General features: G+C 32.7%; 5 protein-coding genes across 11 annotated transcripts; 2 read left to right on the top strand and 3 right to left on the bottom strand.

The window, feature by feature from the left end:
• Positions 1 to 1,146: 1,146 nt before the first annotated feature.
• On the bottom strand, positions 1,147 to 2,625 carry LOC116336649. Its single transcript, XM_031760633.1, has 7 exons — positions 2,523 to 2,625; positions 2,250 to 2,273; positions 2,093 to 2,119; positions 1,816 to 1,878; positions 1,589 to 1,639; positions 1,485 to 1,508; positions 1,147 to 1,392 (listed from the first exon to the last, which is right to left on the bottom strand). Exons 1-7 carry the CDS (start codon positions 2,579 to 2,581, stop codon positions 1,296 to 1,298), a joined length of 345 nt encoding a protein of 114 aa, XP_031616493.1. The 5' UTR covers positions 2,582 to 2,625; the 3' UTR covers positions 1,147 to 1,295.
• Positions 2,626 to 6,651: 4,026 nt separating this feature from the next.
• LOC116336603 (serine protease easter-like) lies at positions 6,652 to 9,035 on the top strand. Its single transcript, XM_031760555.1, has 11 exons — positions 6,652 to 6,777; positions 7,198 to 7,346; positions 7,408 to 7,489; positions 7,565 to 7,639; positions 7,706 to 7,768; positions 7,838 to 7,891; positions 7,971 to 8,251; positions 8,329 to 8,332; positions 8,432 to 8,581; positions 8,653 to 8,780; positions 8,842 to 9,035. The coding sequence occupies exons 1-11, from the start codon at positions 6,720 to 6,722 to the stop codon at positions 8,887 to 8,889; spliced, it is 1,092 nt and encodes a 363-aa protein (XP_031616415.1). The 5' UTR covers positions 6,652 to 6,719; the 3' UTR covers positions 8,890 to 9,035.
• Positions 9,036 to 10,539: 1,504 nt separating this feature from the next.
• On the bottom strand, positions 10,540 to 17,649 carry LOC116336568 (phenoloxidase-activating factor 2-like). Of its 2 annotated transcripts, none has more exons than XM_031760495.1 (6): positions 17,546 to 17,649; positions 12,007 to 12,204; positions 11,715 to 11,939; positions 11,016 to 11,643; positions 10,905 to 10,946; positions 10,540 to 10,832 (listed from the first exon to the last, which is right to left on the bottom strand). In XM_031760495.1, exons 2-6 carry the CDS (start codon positions 12,085 to 12,087, stop codon positions 10,741 to 10,743), a joined length of 1,068 nt encoding a protein of 355 aa, XP_031616355.1. In that variant the 5' UTR covers positions 12,088 to 12,204; positions 17,546 to 17,649; the 3' UTR covers positions 10,540 to 10,740. The 2 variants fall into 2 exon arrangements, with proteins under 2 accessions (XP_031616355.1, XP_031616346.1); XM_031760486.1 differs by lacking the exon at positions 17,546 to 17,649 and adding an exon at positions 12,411 to 12,932.
• LOC116336622 (serine protease easter-like) lies at positions 13,193 to 16,872 on the top strand. Of its 2 annotated transcripts, XM_031760577.1 has the most exons (12): positions 13,193 to 13,381; positions 15,008 to 15,156; positions 15,218 to 15,299; positions 15,376 to 15,450; positions 15,518 to 15,580; positions 15,649 to 15,702; positions 15,771 to 16,034; positions 16,143 to 16,159; positions 16,229 to 16,232; positions 16,329 to 16,460; positions 16,522 to 16,649; positions 16,711 to 16,872. In XM_031760577.1, exons 1-12 carry the CDS (start codon positions 13,321 to 13,323, stop codon positions 16,756 to 16,758), a joined length of 1,077 nt encoding a protein of 358 aa, XP_031616437.1. In that variant the 5' UTR covers positions 13,193 to 13,320; the 3' UTR covers positions 16,759 to 16,872. The 2 variants fall into 2 exon arrangements, with proteins under 2 accessions (XP_031616437.1, XP_031616447.1); XM_031760587.1 differs by lacking the exon at positions 15,376 to 15,450.
• Positions 17,650 to 17,973: 324 nt separating the features above from the next.
• LOC116336578 (serine/threonine-protein phosphatase 6 regulatory ankyrin repeat subunit B-like) lies at positions 17,974 to 23,993 on the bottom strand. 5 transcript variants are annotated; one of them, XM_031760544.1, is made up of 19 exons: positions 23,846 to 23,993; positions 22,220 to 22,318; positions 22,049 to 22,144; positions 21,876 to 21,974; positions 21,712 to 21,810; positions 21,552 to 21,650; positions 21,254 to 21,352; positions 21,096 to 21,194; positions 20,921 to 21,019; positions 20,776 to 20,844; positions 20,592 to 20,690; positions 20,426 to 20,524; positions 20,244 to 20,345; positions 20,087 to 20,189; positions 19,929 to 20,027; positions 19,740 to 19,838; positions 19,568 to 19,666; positions 18,049 to 18,147; positions 17,974 to 17,987 (listed from the first exon to the last, which is right to left on the bottom strand). In XM_031760544.1, exons 2-14 carry the CDS (start codon positions 22,224 to 22,226, stop codon positions 20,170 to 20,172), a joined length of 1,086 nt encoding a protein of 361 aa, XP_031616404.1. In that variant the 5' UTR covers positions 22,227 to 22,318; positions 23,846 to 23,993; the 3' UTR covers positions 17,974 to 17,987; positions 18,049 to 18,147; positions 19,568 to 19,666; positions 19,740 to 19,838; positions 19,929 to 20,027; positions 20,087 to 20,169. The 5 variants fall into 5 exon arrangements, with proteins under 5 accessions (XP_031616404.1, XP_031616385.1, XP_031616369.1 ...); XM_031760525.1 differs by lacking the exon at positions 23,846 to 23,993 and adding an exon at positions 23,172 to 23,395 and having other exon boundaries at positions 19,568 to 19,691; XM_031760509.1 differs by lacking the exon at positions 23,846 to 23,993 and adding an exon at positions 23,172 to 23,395.
• Positions 23,994 to 24,079: the final 86 nt, after the last annotated feature.

The raw sequence follows: 24,079 nt of genomic DNA, 5'->3' as shown, positions 1-24,079 counted from the left end.
CCTGGGGTTACACGATTCAAATGCGCGACAACAATGCATTTCAAAACGTTATGCCCCATTTTCGCTGCTTTCTCAATTGCTTCATCGCAAATTGCTTTCATTTCTAATGGTTTTTCACCACGCCAAGCTCCGTCACTGGTGATCAAAACCTTTGCCTTACAGTCATCGATTTGGTCAGCCAACGAATGAGAGGAAAATCCAGCAAACTAGATGGGAAACATATCAATACAGAACAAAAAAGAAAATTTTACGCAACATTCATCATATTTAACTAATTAGTGCATCAATATAATAAACGAAGATAGACAGTATATAAGTAAGTAAGTACCACAATGGAATGTATCGCGCCGATACGTGTACATGCAAGTATTGCAATCGGCAATTCAAGAATCATTGGCATATAAATGGATACGGTGTCACCTTTTTGCACTCCATGAGACTTCAGTACATTGGCAAATCGACACACTTCTTGCAATAACTGCTTGTATGTTATTTGCGAATAATCATCCGGGTGATTTCCTTCCCTATTTATAAAAATAAAAAGCATCTCAATGGACTAAGTCACTTTCTTTTGCCAATTATTTACCAATAGTAGGCAACTTGATCGGCAAATCCATTTTTGACATTGCGGTCCAAAAGGTTGAATGACAAATTGGTCGAGGCGCCAGTCATCCATTTCGTGAAAATTGGACGTTTTCGAATGTCAAAATTGTATGAAAAGTAATCATCAGAATTTGCCTCTGTTTCCCAGTGAAATTGCTATGTGCCAAAGCAAGAATGGGGCAAAGTCTCTTAAACATGTTTTTATTATTGAGAATTATTCAATTGCATTCAGCCCCAATAGATTTCTTTTCAAACGTACACTGTGGTGCAAGTGTTCTTCGGTCTTCTGAAGGGTGTTTATTGGCTATAAAAGATGAAAGAGAACATTCAGAGCTATCATTTGGAAAAGTTTGATCAAAATCGTTGGCTTGCAATGAGCCTTGAAAGTGAACTTTGCCTATATCAGTATACATACACACTTCGAAAAGGTAGTTAAATCAATAGACTATATAATTAATCAACTTCTTTTCAACAAGTTTCAACGAGATTCAAAGTAACCAAACCTACCATATATTTTAAATTCGTATTTTCAAAATTGGTGGATTTTTTGTGAAATTAAAATATTTTATTACAGAGTTCAAAGCAAAATTCAAATTGACATATCTTTTTAAATGGACTTAATCAAAATAATAAACTTTTCCCCCATGTTCGCTTCTGTGATGACTTTTACGTTTTCCAAATCAGTCACATCGTTATTTTTTTAACCGCTGCTCGTAAGAATATTTCAATTCATAGATCTTTGGATACATTTTCTCCTTGTATTTTTTTGCACCAAATGCATCGTAATCACTGTATTTGTAAAAGTATTTGTCATTTATATTCATATATTTAAATGTGATTAATTGATGAAAGTAAAAAATATAATCAGTGAAGAATCTTACGCCAAAATTGCCAAAACTTCATCTCTGTTGAGCATATAATAAAAAAAACTCGAATTATGTTTTGAACAAATTAAAATGTGATTCTATAAACTGAAAAATCTTACAATTTTGCCAATTTCTCTTCTATACTTATTTGGTAGCTACATTGCGCATAGCTTCAGTATAGGCATTCAAAAACAAAAAAAAAATTATAAAAAGATTAATAAAAACTCAGAAAAATGTAAAAACCTCACGACGCTCTCTGGCTTAATACGGATAAAAAATCGTTTCTATTTTTTTTACTACTGAATGTAGTTTTTTTTAAATTTTAATTGGATATGCGTATACTCACAGCGAACTCATGCGATCCAATTTTTGAGCATTTGTTAAGGGTTGAACACCACCAGATGGGGTTCTAAAATATTGAATGATTGAGTATTTAGTAAACAAAAATGTAAAGATTCTATATATTTTTCGTATTTATCTCATAGACTCTGTACAACTATTTGAATTGCGCAAAATTGCAGATACTTAGCTAAACAGTTCGATCGCTACAAAGCCAATAGAATATCAGCTATTCACTGAATTGTGAATTGAGTAACAATTGTAAAAAAAATAAAAGTACTAACCGTGAAGTACTGGCATCGTCCTTTTTGCTATAAAAAAAGTGCGCAATTAAAAAATAAAGAGACAATTATGAATGAAAATGAAAATGAATTATGAATATAAATTTAACATTATGCCAATAGTTCTCAATAATTACAAAAGAATCATTAAAATACAAACCGTGGCTTTCCGGCATCAGCTGGTCTGTAAATAAAATGCATAATTTTTAGAGAAACGTAAAAAACCAAACCAACTTAAAAAAAATAATAAATTTAAAAAATAAAAACTCCTAGAAAAACTCTTAATTATGATGAAACTCTAACACGTAAAATTTTACTCGAGTAACCTTTTTTGGTTTCGAATGAACGAAAATTTTGAGATAAATTTACACGAACGATTTCGTATTACTGAATTCATTTCTGTAAACCCTATCAAATTTTTCTTTGTACTTACATAGTCACGACGACCAAGGCAATAAGAGCAAGTACGAAAAGTTTGCGGGAAAGAACCATATTGTCTGCTTCAAGAATAATTCTTAAAATGAACTTAATTCTCGAACTGACTCGACTCTATATTTATACTAATTTTTTACACCATAGATGAGAGCAGAAATTCCAAATGTTGTCTACTGTTTCTATAAATTATTTCATTCAAATTAATTTTAGCAAATGTCAATAAAGAATATTCTTCATTTTCCACACGTGCAATAACAATTTTTAAAAACATATAAATACTTTTGCTAATGGCTTCACAAACACATGTGTTTTAACATTTGTAATCGTGGAAAATAAATGTGGCGCCTAAAAATATTGTTCTCGATATATGTATTTTTAAACCTTTTATCGCAGATGCAAAAGAGAAATTTCATTCGATAAAACTTGAGTCAAGTGATTTTCAGTGGCGATCTTTAAATATTCACAATTATCCGAAAAACTTCAGAAGATTTCCTTGATCTCTCAATCATTCGAAACGATGCGTTTCTTAGCCAGTTCGACTATTCAAAAAAATTTGGTAATAGACACGTGTTTTTACTTTTCATCCTGTGTTGTGTATGTAAAGTATTGTAATGGGGCCTACATTTAAAAAACCTAAAAATATTCAGAGATTATGATATTGACCGGTCACCACTTTAACATAAAATTTTGCGGAGGTGGTATTTCTGTGAACATAACGCACAACGACAGTGTTGGTGATGCGCATAAAATGATGCAAACATTGATGTGTGCTATTCCGAATACTATTTTGGCGTAAAAGTTCGTCTTACACTATAAGTCTTTATTTTTGGGTTTTTATTTTTCTCGAAAATACCTCGAAGACATGTTTTAAACACAATAGTTTTTTTTTATCAAATGCAGCGTCACACCTAGCAAAATAATTCATGTTTGTATAAAAAAAATACATATATGATAGCAAGTTGCTATTAGCAACTATCTTCTATAATTTTCCACGTGTTGTTTTTTACTGAATTTCGTTTATTTTGAAGATACGTTACAAAAAAGCAGGCATAAGCATTATAAAATTAACCTTGAAGTCACCATAGTGATACAATTCGAATAAAACTTTTTTTATATTTCAAAGATTCATATCAACGTATGTTGAAACGTGTTAGAACATTAAAAGAAATATTTACAAGATTATTCGACAAATTGTCAATGTTTTAAATAAAAGCCAAAGCCTGTCTGTTGCAATGTCTATCTTGTACACTTAATAAGAACCATGAAAATAAGTGTACCAAATGAATTTCTCTGTGGCTTTTTTATCGAAAAAATCACTATCCCCTGTTTATGTCCAACTACCAATTTTTTCAAATCAATTATAAAGCTTAATGAGGACCCTGCGCCTTAGGGATGACCCTGATTGTAGACTATGTGGTAGAGAAATGGAAACTACTTCTCACCTCATATGCAGATGTTCATTATTAAATGATCTAAGGGGTGAATTTCCACAAACAAATAAACCCAACATTTTTGACATATTACACTTCTACAAAAGGTCATGTGACTCAAATCCAAGCCCGAAGCACATTTTCTGAACAACAGACTAATGATTTGTGTAAAAAACCTGAGCAACGAGAACTATGGATTTTACTGAAAAGTTGACCTAGTATACTCCCTGCACAAATCCAATATCCAAGGTTTAATAAATAAAAAGTAATGATCCAATGAAATCTGAATTGGAAGAAGAAAAATTTAATCGCGTTTTATCGCATCCATTTTGGCTACCACTTTCTAGACTATCCTTTGCTTCATCCTTTCGTTATTATCATGAGAATTGGCACACAAAAAATTCCACAATATTTCACCGAAACTGCATCCGTAAGATACAAATTACCAATATATTTGATTTTGTGTTGGTTTTTTTTTTTAAATTACAGTTCAACGATTTCATCGTAAAATATATCGATCGTGGGAACATTAGTTTTTGAATTACCAATCATTGAAATTGAGAAAATACGACTCAAGAAAAAGGCACTTAGTATAATTATTGAAATTGTAAATGGAATTAAACAAACTAGTAATAAACAAACAAGTACAAAGTAACAAAAAATGCCATTAGTGAAATCATTATCATACGGAATCGTATGCTTAAAATATTGCTTGAGCTAATTTTATAATATAAGCATTATTATATATTATACGGTTTCTTATGTTCATATGTTTTTCAGTCCACCTGAAACTTCAATTTTATTTTATAAATTGTTTCAGATTAAAGTAATTTTTCGGGATATATTTGGCCTACTCCTTCTTAGGTCAATCAAATATTTTGTAGATCATAATATTTCACAAAATAAATGAAACCCTATTTTTAACAATAATACAAGCGCTTCAATGTTCATGTGATGCATAAATCGTTCGATCATTCTACTGCTGAAATATACTGCATTAACACTCACTGTTTCCAAGGAAATGTCTGTTTCTTTCAAATGCAATGTAGTGGAATATATTAGTTTTGTTTTTTGTTTGAGTAGTGTGTTATAAAATGGGGGCTTAATACGGCAAAAAAATTCACAGGAATTCACGTAAATTCATACTTTTGAATCGAGTGGTTATTGATGAGTTCGGTGAATTCGTGTGAATAGAATGAAATGTGTCAAATTAATAAAGTGAGGTTATGATAACCGCAATATTTTTTAATTTATTTTATTTTTTTCAATATTTCCGATTGTTTTCGATAGAAAATCGCTCAAAATTGAAAATAAAATTAAGTTTTATAAAAAAAATATAAAAAACATTTACAGTTTTGTTACACAAAATATAAATATTGCAGTAATTGCCAGCAGAAACTATTATAACCGTTATCTCATATATTTGAATGAAATCGCCGTGGAATTCACTGGAATTCATTCGTTTGCTGAAAAATTCAGTTAATTTAGATATTATTATAGAATTCAGTCGTTGAAAATTTTGAATGAAGCCCCTTAATAAATACGGTTTGGCACACAAATCAATGCAATTTCTTTTTTTGTATGAATAAGTAACGAGTAATTGAATACTCTAGAATAAAAACAGTATATTATACAGTTTCATATCAAAGCGAAACAAGAAAAAAAACTTGCTTGGAAGTAACCGATTGACTGGCTAGCTGAAATCAATTGATATGGTAGTCAGTAAATAATTTTGCATATACGAGATTGCTGCTTTTATTTTAGAGCATTTAATTATATGAAGGTCAGACGCACATTCGTGGCGATTACTTTTGCATACTTGAAGTGTCATGAACTTGTTTTATCGAAAGAAGGAGGGGTTGTAAGAAAGAGAATCGATAATTCTTGGCACATGTTTTCGATCGTAATTAAATCATAACTGGAATTATCGGCAGACTATACTATTTATTATTTATGAGAGTTTCTTTTGAGACATTTCTGTATGACTACAGTCGGTTTTATCTGTTGATACTTCAGTTTCTTCCCCCCTATATACTGAAGAAAGCACAAACAAGTTGACTGCCACCTCGAAAATACATTAATTCATTTTTTTCTAAACGTGAAAACATGTGTATGTGTCGAATTCTTACATGTATTACAATCACAGATATGAGACGCAAACTACTTATTAACTCGAAAAAAATTAGATTTCATTAATTTGTTGTTCGTATTTATTATACGCTGCTTAAAAGACAACTACAAAATATTCTACTGAATTGCGTTAGAAAGAAACGAAAATTGCAAATAAAGACCTCATTTATTCGTATGCAAAATTATTCAATGCACAACGACTTATATTTTATAGCCGCTTTGTGAATACGATTTGATTAGTCACCATAATTTTGGACTTTTTTCGAAATCGATTTTTTAAATTTTTCGGACAATTTTAAAATTTCAAGTTTAATCACAAAAATAAATAAGTGATCGTGCATGATATTATTGTGTGTGAATGATTGAATATGTTTGATGATAACCCGTTCTCAACAAATTGCCATCGGTTTTGTGTGTATGTGAGTCAATGCCAAAGATATCGAATGAAATGCAATGGATGCTTTGAAAACCACATTCTGATTGTGCGGAAATGACAGAATATTCATTTTAAATTCCATAGACGCTCTCTCTACCTCTCTCGGTACTTTTCTAAATATTAAACATGTGAAAATCAGGAATAGTGATTGACACAAAGTCGAACTGAACACATCAGCCAGAATAAAAGTAAGACAAAGATGTTTTATACTGAATTGTCTATCGCTTTATTGTGCTTTATCGGTTTTGGACGTGCACGTAAGTAATATTGTGATTAGAAAACTGCGTATTTATTTGAACCGAAGATTAAAAAGGAGAAAGGTTAAAAATGGATAAAAGATTATGAAATGTCAGGGCCATTTAAAATATGTCTTGATCAAAAAGTGTTTTTCTTTCTTCTTGATGTATATTCATTGCATCTAACCCGCTTTGCTTCACACACATAAATTGTTGTTTTATTTAATTCCCCAGCCAATTAAATTTCGTTTTGGAAAGAAATGTTTTTTTTTTACTACACACAGAGAAATATTGCAATAAAAACTAGATGGCTTGTCGTAATGTTTTCTTTGTAAAATTTCTCTGTGTGTATTGTTTCTTCTATTGTCAGTTTTTGTCCCCTATTTATAAAATACGAAAAAAAGTGACCGACAAAATGTTTGTTTCTCTCAAAAAATTCAGAAAATCAGTGTGCAACGCCAGGTGAAAAGTGTGTCGATATACGCCAGTGTTCCGTTCTTGATAATTTAATAAAAAAACCAAATCTATCGGATGCTGAAATAAAACTAATAACTGATAGTCAGTGTGGTCACATCTTTGGCTATCCATGGGTAATTTTGGATAAAACTGTTTTGCGTTCCCAATCATAACACTTTAACAAATGCATTTTAGGTTTGCTGTCCGTTAGCCATTCCAACACCAAGGCACGCTGCAGTCGAATTACCTAAGCCAGGTGTTTGTGGAAGTCAAATAGGTTAATAAATTTTCAAGATATTCGCATTCATGTATGATTTTATCTTTAATCTTTTTCAATATTTCATCTGATCAGATCCTCGTATCGTTGGTGGTGAAACTGCGCGAATAGATGATTTCCGTTGGATGGCTTTAATCGAATACACATTCGGTATAGAACTAACTCAAATTTAATTTGATGTTTACGATATTTTCATGACTTTTATTTCTCTGACAGCAAATGGCCGCAAAGGGTTCAGATGTGGTGGTATTCTTATAAATGAAAACTATGTCTTAACAGGTACCTGGTACATACTAAATAATAAGATCACATTGAATTCTACAATATTTACATTTTCGTTTTATTTAGCATCGCATTGTGTGAATGGCAAAGCTTTGACACAATATCATTGGACCCTATCAGGTTGGAAAGAAATGATTTCAAATGAAAATAAAATTTTCCAATTAAAATAATTTTGCAATTTTTTGTTCGACATCAAAAGGTGTACGGCTTGGCGAATGGGACACTACAGAAGATAAGGATTGCGAAGAAGGCCTTTGCTCAGATCCAGTTCAAAATGTTCGTGTGGCAGAACGCATTCCACATGAAGATTATAATCCAAATTCGGCATCACAAGAAAATGATATTGCTCTGTTACGTTTGGAGCGACCGGTGAACTATACACAGTGGATTAAACCCATCTGTCTTCCAACATCGAATGACGTGGCTGATAAAAACTTTGACAGACAACAATTGATAGTGGCCGGGTGGGGTCAAGCAGATGTAAATGCCATTTTAGTATCATCATTTCGCTTATTTCATTTTATTTTGTTTAATTTTATTTTCGGTTTTCTTTTCAGAATGGTATGTTTAATGCATTTTCTATGCAATGCATTTCGACAATGATTGATGAAGAAAGTAGTTAAAAGTTTTCATTATTTTTTTGGAATAAATTATTTCCAGGCCAGAGCAGTGATCGAAAGATGAAAGTTGGCGTAAATGGCGTTTCATTGAATGAGTGTAACTTAAATAATGTATATCGTCGACAAGGTATTACTTTGACCAGCAAACAGCTGTGTGCTGGCGGTGTGAGAGGAAAGGATTCGTGTAATGGTATGTAATTACCATCGATGTCATTTAAATTAAGCAAACTGAAATCATAATGTTGTTTCTGTTGCAAATAGGTGATTCTGGTGGACCGTTGATGGTAAAGCATGCACGTGATTCAGATCACATTGATTATTACTTGGTAGGTATTGTTTCTTTCGGTCCAAAACCTTGTGGAATGCGAGGAGTGCCAGGAGTGTATACAGTACGTAGACAATCGACTTTTATCCATTTTCACAATTAACATTTAATGTTTGTTCTAACAGAGAGTTGACCAGCACATGGATTGGATTAAGGCCAACATTAGACCATAATCGCACAATGATGATAAAATCTAGGCAGATAAATAAATGTTCTGTTTTCAATGCACCACAGTTATTGCCGTTTGAAACTACATTGTCTTTTTCTTGGCAAATACATAGTCAAATAAAGAGCCACTTTTATCGTTTCTATTCTGTAACATTTGTTTATTCATTTTCGAAAGAAATGAAATATATGTACTAATGAAAACGATAAGGTGATATCCATTTACGTATGTGCAAAGTTCAATTGTCAATATATTGTTATATTGATATTTTCTCATAGCAAACCAAAAGAATTTTTTTCTCATAAAAAAATAATTTACACTCGAAAATTTTAACACTCATCAAGAAACCAGTTGAAATCAATATTTATTTCACATTTTTTAAAAAATTATTTATGATTAAGTAACTCAGAACGTTTTCAAAATACGTAAGAATAATGATGGATTTGCCGTTGCATTTATCGGAGATTACTATACTGGACACTTTTCCATATGGTGTGCGCAAAATTTCATATTGAAAAATTACATTTTTGGTTATTGGTTAATATTCATTTTATATATTGATGAAATTTATATAATGATCCACTATTAAGCAATGAGCTATCAGTAACAGAAACTTAACACACGTTATCTGCACACCATACGGAAATCCATCTAGGGCTGAGAGCAACAAAATTCAATTTTTTTTGGCGGCTAGTCTAGAGTGTATGGCTCTATCTGATCAATTTTAGTGGCCAAACTAAAAATCTAACTAACTTTTTTTTAAATTGTTTCTTAGTGGTAAAACAATGGATTCAATGAAGTAGTCCACGCGAGTAAAGATGGTTGGAAAGTTCCAAAGTTCCACAATTTACCAAATGAAGCAATGCCAACTATAGTTGCTCTGCTTGAATTACTGCCTCATTTTTTTTCTGTTCAATCGTCTGACATTCATACGACGCGCAAACTTGTTTTTATCTATAATTTTCATTGTTGATCTTTTGACATAGTTGAATAATGCAATTCAATGCTTGAACGTTCAGTACAACCCATGCGATACATAAAGTATTTGTTAAAAACAAGTATAAATGCTGGGCCTTTCCCAAGCGATAACGATTGAAACGAGTTTAATGGTTTTGTTGCTGGTCTGTTTTCTTGGCAATTTTTTGTTTCTTTCTAACAAAATATATAATATAAATATGCTTTGGCACACAAATCACTACAATTTCAAATTCTTTGTATAAATAAAGCAGTAATGTGCGAAAGGGGGTGGAAGGGGAGGGTTAACACCCTGTAATTTCGATTAGAAAATGTTTTCGCGCGGAAATTATTGGAATTTGCTCCGGTTTTTGATTCTAAAAGTGGAGACCTTTTTTAGCTCTTCTTCTTATGTTGAGGTGTTTTTTAAAATCAATTTTGTCCGGCTGGGATCAAAAACCTCCTTTTTCCCAAAATCATCACCCCTCCTATAAAATTTTGCCTGCGCGTTACTGAAATAAACAAAGAGTTACATAAGTCGAATCAGTCATACGATCAAATTATCATTCTTCGCATTTTTAGTTGAATATTATTAAAAATACAACAGAATTGAGAATACTATGTTACATTTTTCATTTAAAGTTATGACGAATACAATTAAATTCTGAAATTAAACAACAATATTTCTTTTATTTTTTTTTTATTTACACGGAAAATATCAAGTGTCAAAGTTTTTGATTACAGTAAAACCTTTCTACAACGTAATCGCGTGGATATGTGAAGGTTTTCCACCATTGAGAGTTTCCGCTATAGATTGATTTGACTGTATTTTTAAAAGAGCAAATGTTATCTTCTTAATTCACATTAATTGAATGCAATAGTACTATAGCAACGAGTGGCTTGGTTATTGCCGTTGGTATGATTGTGTGCTTAAATGATTCAATTTCATTTCCTCATCAACCCAATCTCTGAAGAAGGAAACATCGACATAAACACCTGAAAATGAATGAATAATCGTTAAAAATAAAACTAAAAATGGAAGAATAAAATATAAACAAAAGAACCGACCTGGTGTCGAGCCGCCACATCCAATACCCCAAGCCACGATACCTTTACAAAATAATCGAGCAATTGATTCAATCATCTCATTTTTAGAGAATAAATCCATGCAATACTGACCTGCTTGTACATATTGACCTGGTGAATTTTTGACAGGACAAACCAGCGGAGAGCCTCCATCACCCGTGCATGTGTCGCTGCCGGGTTCGCCACCGGCGCACATATATGAATTATGCAATTGAAAATTACCGCCAAGTCTTGTTCTTCGTAATTTTTCAGCACATGTATCGCTTGAAACGACTGGCAATTCGACTCGTTTTAAAATCACTTGATATTTGCCCTCTGCACCGAATTCATTTTTACCCCAGCCCGTACTTATGCAGCGAGATTCATCAAAATTTTCATTCGCATACGGCAAGCAAATGGTATTTACCGATATGGTAATATCAAATGGTTGCATGAGAAATATAAGTGCAATGTCATTGTAGAGGACACCGTGAAGAAAACCACGGCGATAGCCCGGATGAGTTGTAATGCGGCGTATAGATCTATCTTGATATGGATGTGGTTCGCGTGTGGTTTGTGTATCCCATTCACCCGCACGAATTTTCAACGATTGTGAGGTCTTTCGATCGATACAGTGTGCGGCGGTTAGAACCACACTCGGATGAATCAATGAACCACCGCAAACATATGGATTCGTTGTTTTTTCTTCCATTATGGCCACCATCCAAGGAAATTCTCCAAACTTTTCGGTGAAGATCATTGATTAAATTACGTAAGTAACTTCAATAATTGTAAGCATATTGATTACTTTACCTTAGATTCCATGTTATTGTCACCAGTGATATTGAATCCAACGCCATTACTATTACGAATTCCGCATCCGACGCTTGGACATGCGATTGGCTTTGTTGATATGATCGCAGCCAACGAACAACAAATTTCAAGATAACTCGAACAAGGATGCTTTTTGGTATCTAAACGAAGATCAACTGTATTTTCACCATTGTCACAATGGTCTATGAGTACACACTCACAGGGCTAAACAAGGACAACAGACACATCAAAGACATTGAAAATTCATTTAAATGTTGTGGATATGGTTTACCGGAGATGAAGTCGAAGTTGAAATTAAATTTTCTCCACCTAGACAGCAAACATCTATTGCATTTGGGCAAGCTTGATCCATTTTTGATTGTGCCGGTTTGCATAGTTCATAAGATACACATGTGCAATTTTCTTCAGTTATGGTGGGCGTAATTGGTAATATTGATGTTACTTCATTTGTTTTCGAAGTAAAAGAACTCTTCAAGAGATTAAGTATTATATGAAATTAACTTTTAAGCATACTTGAATTTTCATTGAGCAAAATCATAATTCGAATATTGTAATCGACTGTGAAAAAAAAGCGTTTAAAGAATTCCAATTGGCTCAAAAATCGTTTTTACTATCCACACTGAATGAGGAAAAATTACAATGATAAAATATATATAATAAAAAACTCTGAACTACCCCAGCGCTTGGAGTTGGTTGCGTTGTGGATTCTGTTGTGTATTGCGTTTCGGGCATTGTTGTACTAGGTGTTTTAAACAAACTCTTAAGTCTGTCAATATAGGTCTCATTCGACACCGTATTTTGTTGTGGTATTGCATTCGCACCATAGATCACATTTGAAATAATTACACAAATTACGAAATTTATCTTCATGTTTGGTGTTTATTATTTAGCTCTTAATTGAAAATATTTTTTTTTTATTCAATTCTTATTTCATCTGCTCTCGAATACACACAGGAAAGCACTGATCACAATTAAACACTTTGCCACTCTATTCGATTCGAATTAAGCTCTCTTGAAGATATAATTAATTCGCAAGCAATTGGAACAAACATTGAAATAGCACACACTTTGATTCAAATGAGATATGTGAAGTTGAACCGAAGTTAAAGTAGACAACAATAAGTGGTGATCGTTATTATTTTCATGATTGAAAATTAGAATATAAAAGACGTCAAGACCGATGTGTAAGGGTCACAGATTAAAAAGAAAGATGTAAAGATCGAAAAAAGATTGAAACTATGCCGATCGAATGAGTTTATTAGAGTAATCAAAACGAATATGCAAATAATATTTGCTTTCTCGTATCCGACCTTCAAATTCTTTATCATCACACAATTCTGATTCCTAATCGACAACAAATCAGGTTTTGTGTTTACAATGTATGCGTATATGTCATTATCAATGATATGTTATAAAATGCATTGAACGCTTTGTAGAATATATTTTAAATAGTTTGATTCACTCATTCAGACAACAATAAATCCACTCTATTCTCTCTCTCCGTATTTTTCAGTGTCTGAAAATCAGGCAAACTGCTTGCCACGAAGTCGAAATCAACACCGCAATCACAACGCATTAAAACAAAATGCAGCTTTACATTCAACTGTGTATCGCACTAATGTGTTTAATCGGCTTGGGAAGTACACGTAAGTAATCGTAAGTGAATAAATTAAGTGGGTGAGCGTTCATTTTAAAACGTTGTTTGAACGAGAAAAAAATATGAACGGGAAAGAAATGAAAGAATGACCATAAAATGATCTTTGGATCAGGGAAAAAATTCCGAGTCCAAAAACAAATTGTTTGAAATTTGTGGATATTTTTGGCTGAAACTATTTGTACTGGTTTGGATCTGATCGATAGCACAATCAATGTACAAACGTTCAAGAGTCTGGCTATTTTCGATATATGTTAAAAAATGCTCCGAAAGCGCTCAATTTGTAAAAAATATACAGTGTGTAGTGTACCTGTACATATTACAATTTGTTTTTTGAGTTGCAAATCTTTTTCCCAAATTTTGTCTTTTTTCTGGTTAACTTATTTTTACTTTTCCGCACACACCTAGTGTGAAAGGGGAAAGTATTGCAATAGGTCAAAATTTACGAAACCTCAAAAACATGTTTTCTGGACGTTTCTGAGGTCAGAGAACCCGAATCAGGCCGTTTTGAGCATGGTTGTTGTGGGTCGCTTCCACGTCGTACGTCGTACGTCGTACGTCGTACGTCGTACGTCGTACGTTGTCCGCCGTACGCAAAATTTGTCCATCGATTTTCTCACCACCCAGAAAAGTTATTTGAAATCTGACTTCACGGGATGATTGGGGGTCCCCAGGAATAGAAATCATCAGATTTTGAGTGACTTTGGTTGAAGGAAAAAAATTCCATGCCTGGAATGATACCTATGGAAAAAAGACCAATTTTCGTCCAAAAGCACGAGAAAACCGAATCCGACGTTAGTTTTGAGATACAATCAATTTTTAATACAGTTTCCTTGAAAAAATCACAAAAAATTTGGATTTTTGTATGGGAGCCATGCCTGTATGCTACCTTAATGACGTGAAACTTTGCACAGACTATTTTTTACACAAAAGTATAACATTCTGAAAATTTGAAGAGATTTCAATTAAAATTAGGGGTACCTCCCATACAAAATTTTCAATTGGCTCAAAAACGAATATTTTGTATGGGAGGTACTCTTGATTTTGGTTGAAATTTCTCCAAACCCTCCGAATGTTATTTGTGAAAAAAAATAACCTGTGCAAAGTTTCACGCCATTAAGGTAGCATACAGACATGGCTCCCATACAAAAATCCAAATTTGTTGTGACTTTAGTTATGAAAAGTGTTTCAAAAATAATCTTTATGGCAAAATTAACGTCAGACATATTTTTATAGTATTTTGTTAGAAAATAGAATACTTTCAAATGTCGTACAAATGGGTTCATCATGAAAGTGTGAAAAATCTTTTCTCGGGTACTTCTGCTATTAAATTAAAGAATATTTCGTTGCCAAAGTTGAAAAATATTTTTTGGTCTCGAACTTTACGCCGCTTGAAAGACTTGAAGAATCGAGCAAATATTATTTTGAATTTTCTTAATAAAATACGCAACTACCACCGTGCGGAAAAGTTCGTCTTACTCCCGTAAGACTCTTTATTTAAAAGTAAAATATATATATGTATATCTTTATTTTAATAAATATTTTTGTCGTAGATTTATGAGAAGCGACCTTTTTATCGACAAAATGCTATTGTTTACTTCTTTTTTCACCAATTCAGAAGAACAGTGTCCAACGCCAGGTGAAAAGTGTAAGGATTTGCGCCATTGCCCCATTCTTGATAATTTGTTGAGACAAGCACATTTATCGGCAGCGGAGAGAAAATTCATAACTGATAGTCAATGTGGACACTTTTTCGGATATCCATGGGTAATTTTGGATAAACCCATTTTGCATTCCGAGTTATTACACTTTAACGAATACATTTTAGGTTTGTTGTCCCTTAACCATTCCAACAACAACGCCCGCTGCAGTCGAATTACCTAAGCCAGGTGTTTGTGGAAGTCAAATAGGTTAATAAATTTTCAAGATATTCGTATTTCTGGAGGATTTTAACTTTATTTTTTTTTTTTTTCAATATTTCAATAGATCCTCGTATCTACGGTGGTGAAATTGCGGCTTTGACTGATTTTCCTTGGATGGTTTTAATCGAATACACATTCCGTATAGAACCGACTCAAATTCCATTTTATTTTTCTACATTTTTATGATATATGTTTTCCTCTTGCAGCAAATGGCCGCAAAGATTTTGGTTGTGGAGGTGTTTTAATCAATGAGAACTACGTTTTAACAGGTACATAATAAACGTTGAGATTGCATTGAATTCTATAATCGTTTTTTTTTTTGCTTAAATTTCTAAAGCATCGCATTGTGTGAATAGCAAAGCTTTGGTAGATAGAAAATGGATAATATCAGGTTGGAAATAAACCATTTCAATAGAAAATTAATGAAAATAATTCGATAAAATAATATTTCAACTGTAGGCGTCCGGCTGGGTGAGTGGGATGTAAAATCACAAAATGACTGCGAAGAAAACCTTTGCTCAGATCCTGTCCAAAATGTTCGAGTGGCTGAACGTATTCCACATGAAAATTATAATCCAAATTTGGTAAAATCACAAAATGATATTGCTCTGCTACGTTTGGAGCGACCGGTGAACTATACACAGTGGATTAAACCCATCTGTCTTCCAACGAATGACGACGTGGCCGATAAAAACTTTGCCGCAGTTCCATTGATAGTTGCAGGTCAGCATTTCGTTTTGAGTTTTTTTTATCATTTTAATTTTTCTTCCTCTTTTTGGAAATATTTGGAGTTGAAATGACATTTGGTTTCATTCACGATGCACAATTTAGGATGGGGACAAACGGAGGTATTATAATCTCAATTTTGTATTATCATTTCGATTTGTGTTTAATTTTATTTTCGGTTTTCTTTTCAGAGTGGTATGTGTATTTTCAAAAAAGTGCATTGCTTAATCATATTATTTGTAAAAAAAATTATTGTTTTATCACTGTTGAATGAAAATTATCCCCATATAGGTTCAAAGAGTGATAAAAAGATGAAGCTTAAGGTGAATGGCACTCCTCTGGATTATTGTAATATTAAATATCATACTTTGACCAGTACACAACTATGTGCTGGCGGTCAGACAGGAAAGGATTCGTGTAATGGTATGTAATTACCAAAGATGTCATTTAATTTAACGAAACTGAATTTTTTTACTGCAAATAGGGGATTCTGGTGGACCGTTGATGGTAAAGCACTCAACTGATTCAACACACAATCACTATTACTTGGTAGGCCTTGTTTCATTCGGCCCAACACCGTGCGGGCAGCCCGGATGGCCAGGAGTATATACAGTACGTAATCGATTCGTTTCTAACAATTTTCACAATTCACATTTACTTTTTGTACAAACAGAGAGTTGATCATTACATGGATTGGATTAAAGCTAACATCAAACCATAGATGTCTCTCTTTGACGATCGAACTCAACGAGATCAATCATTTTTTTCAGTGAATTTTTCTTTACAAATGTAGTCAAATAAATTTTAATAAACAATAATAATAATCCAAATTCAAGGCCGTCAGTTAGATGATGTTTTAGTTGATGCAGAAAAATGAAAGCGCTTTTCTAAAGATAAACTTTCATCGTTTATTTCTCATTCATTATTTTCTTACATTTGATAAATGACTGTTTGTGTGATTTTAAACAGCGTTCTGTGCTCATATCAATAAGCGACTATCGCTATGTGTGATACGCACACAAGTAAGGTTTGTACGCAGCATAAATGCGATCAAAATATCAGTGGTTCCATATATTTCGCATGCATTTGCTCTTTATTCAAAAACAATTACCATATATGTATATAATGTTGATTATAGTGTAGTTACATCCGTAAGTCTAACTTTTTTCGCACTGTTTCCAAATTTTTTCCATTACCGATAACTACCAAATTCAATGACTAATTATGAAACCATTGACGTAATAAACAAGTCAAAATATATGTATCCTTATGATGACACGTTTCTTCAGTCAATTTTTAGTCATTTCAAATCACATTGTGTGTTTGCGGAAAAGTAATAGTGTGAAATTTTTTATAACATTTAATAGCATTATATTTTTTAAATTTGTTTTCATTAAATAAACGTATGCGATTAGCTACTGACATTCAAGTGCGAACTAAAAGATGTGAGTGCCAATTGATGTGATCAGTGATCAAAACGATTTTTTGTGATAAAGGGCGTTTCTTACCAGCTTCAGGATATTTTTTTGTAAATAAAACCCTATAAAGCATCTATACTGGCTTCACGTTCGACTAGATATTTGATTGCTCTTGTCCTAGCCATGAAACATGAAATTAAACTTCCAACATCAAATATCGCCGATTTGAATTCGGTTAAAAAATGCCTGGTTACCATTCTGAGCGGCATAGTGGAGAGGTGTTTCATTTTGGTAGTTTTTCGCCCATACACTGGATCCATGTTGGCCTAGATATTCTACTACTTCTACGTGACCTAAAAAATGCATAGAAAGCAATGACATCAAACTTCATTTAAATTGAATTCTATTCTCAATTTAAAAAGTGTATAATTACCATACTCAGCAGCAAAGTGGATAGGTATTCTCCACATGTTATCACTGTCGTACACATTAGCTCCATGTTCAACTAGAGTTTTGATTGTTTCCATATCACCTAAAAAGCAAAGCAACGGATGAATCAAAATGACACCCCTTAATTTGGAGCATTGAGTTACCTTTTTTAGCCGCAAAGTGGAGAGTAGTACATTTGTCACTGTCTTCAGCATTTACATTCGCTCTATGGTCGATTAGATACTTTATGGCTTAAATGTTGCCTAAAATGAATAAAAAATGATCAAGTTTATTTAGAATCAGTTAAAAAAATTATATGCTTTTTGATTCGAAATAAATTGTAAGAAGCGAGAATTGTTTTTTACCATTCTGAACAGAGCTGTCAACGAACACCAACGAACGAACGGTTCGTTCGTTCGTAGTCATTTTTATTGAATTTTTGTTCGTTCGTTCGTTCGTAGAAATGAATTGCGTTCGTTCGTTCGTTCGTAGAAATTAAAATGTTCGGATTGTTCGTTCGTTTGTTCGTTCGTTGTTCGTAGGAAAAGTATGAAAATAAAATAATTATTTTTTTAGTGAAATTGAAAGTAGATTATATTTTGTGAATTTTGGTATTGAAAACATAAATTATAAGAAAAAATTGAACAAAACAAAATAATATTATTTATTTGAAATAAACAGCGTAATAATCAATATAGTAATTAAATTTGCATTTTAAAGGGACGTATGAGTTGCATAAACTTTTTAATAAAAAATCCGAAAAGAATCAATTTTAAACATGAATATTTGGAAAAATAGTCTGTTCCGTAATATCGATGCCAACTAATAAAATGAATTGAAGCAAACAATTTCAACTATTATTGTAATATTCTAATTGAGGACTTTTTCCAACTATTCAAGAATAAAATTCTATCCAACTATAGGTAAAAGAATGTATATTTTCTATAGTCGATAATTTTATTATGATTTATTGAATTATTATTTTGGAAAAAAAAATCACAAAATCGATTACTAATGTTACTTGCTAACAGCAAATTTGGTTTGATTCTTATGAATAATTTAATATTATCATTTTATTTTATGTTATTGGATTTCTTTAAATAAAATAGTAATTCAATAAATCGTAATAAATTTATCGATTTTTAACAATGCAAATTCAATTATTATATTGACTATTACGTTGTTTATTTTAAGTAAATAATATTTGTTTTGTTCAATTTTTTCCTATAATTTATGTTATCAATACCAAAATTCACAAAATATAATCTACTTTCGATTTCACTAATAAAATAATTATTTTATTTTCATACTTTTCCTACGAACAACGAACGAACAAACGAACGAACGAACGAACACCTTACGAACAACGAACGAACAATCCGAACATTTTATTTTCTACGAACGAACGAACGAACGCAATTCATTTCTACGAACGAACGAACGAACAAAATAAAAATATTTTTTGCCTACGAACGAACGAACGAACGTTCGTTGACAGCTCTGATTCTGAATAGCGTAGTGGAGCGGCGATGACTCGTTATTATTTTTCGCATCAACATTGGCTCGATGATCGATTAGAGTTTTGATTTCGTTTATTTTACCTAAAAATGATGAAAATATGTGAAATCACATAGCAAGTGTGCGGAGGAGCTCCTCTGCTAAAAATTGGATGCATTGAATTACCATTCTTTGCAGCATAATGGAGGAGTGTTCCTTCGTTACCAATTATGATATTTACATCGGCTCCATGTTCGACGAGATATTCGACTGTTTTTGTGTGACCTAAAATCCATGGAAAGTGATAAAACTAAATTCCATTGAAAATAATTCTTATCCATTCGAAGAGTTGGTTTACCATTCTTAGCAGCCCAGTACAGAGGCTGCTTTCTCTCATGGTCTTCAGAATTTACATTGGCTCCAAGTTCAATTAAAGTTTTGACTGCTTCTCTTTGACCTAGTAAACGCATGAAAATTGTTTAAATTAATCTTTATTTAACATAATTCTTGCATATTCTCGCCGAATTGAATTCAAATGTATGGTTACCTTCTCAAGCAGCCCAGTGGAGAGGTGAGTGTTTATCGCTATCTACCGCATTCACATTGGCTTTATGTTCGACTAGATATTTAATTATATCGGTATAACCTAAAAATCATTCTTCTTAATTGAAAAGATCATTCTTCTTTAATAAAGTGTACAATTACCATGATGAGCAGCCCAATGAATAGGTGTATCTTTATCTTCATCTCCAGGATTCACATTCATGTGCTCCATGTTCGACTAGCAATTAGACTACATCTGTTTGACCTAAAATTTATGTAAAAAATAATTATTTTCAATGCGAAAAGGAGTATAAATTACCTTTCACAACAGCGTGATGTAATGGCGTTTTTTTATTCCAAAAAATTATGGTATTTATATTCGCTCCATGTTCGACTAGATATTTGAGTACATCTTTATGGCCTAAGAAACATAAAAAGTGGTGAGCATTTTTTTTTTCATCTAAAAATAATTCTTCACAATTCGAAAAAGTGTATAATTACCATGCACAGCGGCATAGTGTAATGGCATGATATTCACTTTATTTATTGCATTCACATCAGCTCCGTGATCATATAGTGTTTTTACTAAATCTAAGTGACCTAGAAAATGATGGGAAATACTTTATGGAAAAACCATTTGTCTGAATTCAGAGAAGTGTACAATTACCGTTAATAGCTGAGATATGCAGAGGTGTTTCGTTGACCATGTCACGAGAATTTACGTTGGCTCCATGATCAATTAGGTATTTGACCACTTCTGTTTGACCTAAAATGCACGTAGAAAGAGTTGTGAAAAAATGTTCATGTAAAAATAAATCTTCATCTAAATAAAAAAAATTAAAGTGGAGTACGTTTGGTATTGTCTTCAGCATTTATATTTGCTTCATATTCGATTAAACTTTTGACCATGTCAGTGTAACCTAGAAGGCAGAGAAAGTGACAAAATTAAAATTCATTGAAAATATTTCTTCTCCATCCGGAAAAGTGTATAATTACCATTACTAACTGACCAGTGGAGTGATGTTTTTTTATCTTTATCTTCCGAATTCACATTTGCGCCATGTTCGACTAGATATTTTATTGCTTCTAAATTACCTAAAAAGCATCAAAAGTAATCAGATTAACATAACTCATTGAAAATAATTCGGTTTCATTCGGAGTATTCAACTACCATTTTTAGCAGAGTAATGAAGGGGTGTGACATTATAATTATTAGCGACATTCACATTGCCTCTATGATCAACTACATATTTGACAACATCTGTTTGATCTAAAAAGCATCGAAAGTGATGAGAAAAAACTTCAATCGTAAAAATAATTCATCTCAACCACAATAAGCGGCCCAGTGAAGTGGTGTTCGTTTGTCTTTATCCACGTCATTCATATTAGCACCATGTTCAACTAGATATTTGACTACATCTATGTGGCCTAAATAGCATTGAAAGTGTACAAATTAGGTATTTGAATTTATGCAAATTAGTTGTGGAAATGCCCGCAGTCAGATATAGATAGCAATTAACGATCAAAACACCTGTAATATTTCAAAACTACTTGTGACTTCGTTTAGTGACAACAATGAATTTCATTGTAGAATATAGTTTCTTGATCGAGAAAAATGCAAAATTACCATACTCCGCCGCCCAGTGAAGTGGTGTTTTTTTGTCTTTATCCACGGCACTTACATTGGCTTTATGTTCAATAAGAGTTTTGATTGTTTCCATGTGCCCTACAAACAAATGGAAATGTAAGATTGATCTTCTTTGAAAGTTGTTCTTTTCATTTTTGACCTTTGTCAACAGCGTAATGAAGCGGACTCTTCTGCCCGTTGTCTTCGACATTTACAATGGCTCCAAAATCGATTAATGTTTTGGTTGCTTCTGTTTGACCTAGAAGACATAAAAAATGATGATGTTACTTTATTCAACATATATTCACTGCACGGTTGAATTACCATTTTGTGCAGAAAGATGAAGAGGTGTACGTTTGTCACTGTCTTCAGCATTTACATTGGCTCCATGGTCGACTAGGTACTTGATCGCTTCTATGTTACCTAAAATGAATGTACGAAAGTGTGTTGATTAAAATTCATTGAAAGGAATTTTTCTTAATCGAAAAGATGCACACCCCACTTCAGTATAATGAAGCGGTGTATTTTTATCTGTTGATGGGAAATTAGCGTTGGCTCCACCTCGATGAGAGTTTTTATTACATTTGTATGATCTAGAAAGCATTGAATGTGATGAAATTGATTTTAATTGAAAATATAACTTCACAATTCGAAAAGCTTGGATTTACCCGCCATAGCAGCATATTGGAGTGGTGTTGATTTTTCTCCATCGTCGAAATTTGCATTGGCACCATGTGCTAGTAGATATTTGACCTTATTCACATTACCTAAAAAGCATGAAGTGTTGGTTACTTTGAACGAAGTTTTTAATTTATTTAAATGGATAAGGTTTTGTTGACTATATCATGGGGTGTCATAATTCGACGTGAATACAACAAACAATGATTTTTAGATAGGATAGATGCGTAAGATCTCCGCAAGATCCAGATCCAAGCGTGCGTATGCTGCCGCATGATGCATACATATATAATACGCACGCAAATTCGTTATTCTTATTTCCCCTTCTTTGATTCGCATGCCATAGCATTACGGAGTAAGGAATGTATGTATCATGCGGCTACGTCCGCACGCTTGGATCCGGATCTTGCGGAGATCTTACGGATCTATTCTATCCAAAAATCATTGTATGGAATACAATAAATAAACCATCTCAAAATGGAATCTCTTAAACCAATTTTTTTCCACTCTTACAAGGTGTCTCTTGAAAAGAGCTCATTGAACTGTCCACCATTTAGAGGCTACATTTTTTTTAACAACATCTTTGGTTTTTTTAGACAGTTTCAGTATTTATGAAAGCAACGATAATTCGGCATCAAACGTCGAGCATTTTAACGATGTCCTTGGGAACGACTCTTCCGAAGTTGTGTCGATTTTAAACAAAATGATTTGAAATGTCCAAAATTAAACCTTTTCTCTTCGAAAAATGTGCCATTCTCTTTGAACAATGTTCGGGTGAGTGACACATCTCTTATTAAGTGCTGATTCAGTGATCTCACATCAATTCTTCGAAAAAGAATTAAAAATTTGAACCACAATGTCACACCAAGGAAATTTCACATTGAATTTTGTATCACTTTGTTGTATTTATCATGAATTCTATTGACGGTCGATAAAAATTACCCCTTCTAACGGCATTTAATAGCTGATGATCCAAATCAGTATCGGAACGTGCAGCTTTCAATTCAATAAACAAAAGGAGTATCACCAAAAAATACTTCATTTCAGTTGATGGAATCAATGTTTTTTAGAGAATAAAACACACTTGTCGTTATATTCGTTTTTTGCAAGTATTAAACACTGGGAGAGAAATCAGTTGTACGAGACTTACGACTATTTAATTCAAATATATTTGCACATGTTGCTATGTGTTATTGAATAAAATAGAAATAATCTAGTTGGCTGTAAAAAAAATGAGAATACATTATCAACATTCTGACCCAATAGACAGATATTATTTTAATCCTCTCTCCGTCATTCAAGTTACGACACATTTGTGCAGTTCATACATGTAAAAAAAAGTCACAACCAATACGTATTGCGCAAATCATATTCTTTGCTCATTTTCTTTGTGCTATCGTCTAACATTCAATGCCGTAACGCGCATTACTACTTGTTTATTTGAAAATGAACTTCCATTTACACACTTGATCTTTTAATTTAGGCGATTAATGCAATTCCGTATCATGCATAAGTACTCTATGCCACAAAATGCATTTCTTAAACAAAAAAGTGTTTCGCACTGGGTTTATCCCAAAATTTTCCAAACGAATTTATTTGAAATATAAATGCTTTACCAATTGAAATGATAGCGATTGCTATTCGTTGTTTTATTTATGACTTGCTTTGTTTTATTAATGATGTCCGGTCACTTGGACTTTCGTTTTTAACAAAATCACATTGAATAGAAAATATTGGCTTTCAATTTTTTCAAGATCCCTTTTTCAGGCTTAAGGGATCCAGTACTACTTTCATCTGTGAACGGTCTACATTTTTTTTCAGCAAAAATAATAATATAGAGAAAAGGTGAC

The sequence above is a fragment of the Contarinia nasturtii genome, unplaced genomic scaffold (genome assembly GCF_009176525.2).
Source record: "Contarinia nasturtii isolate CC-2019 unplaced genomic scaffold, AAFC_CNas_1.1 Cnas_scaffold_78, whole genome shotgun sequence".
In the NCBI taxonomy this organism is placed as follows: Eukaryota; Metazoa; Arthropoda; class Insecta; order Diptera; family Cecidomyiidae; genus Contarinia; species Contarinia nasturtii.
Note: the sequence above shows the minus strand (reverse complement) of the source record. Positions and strands in the feature narration are given on the sequence as shown.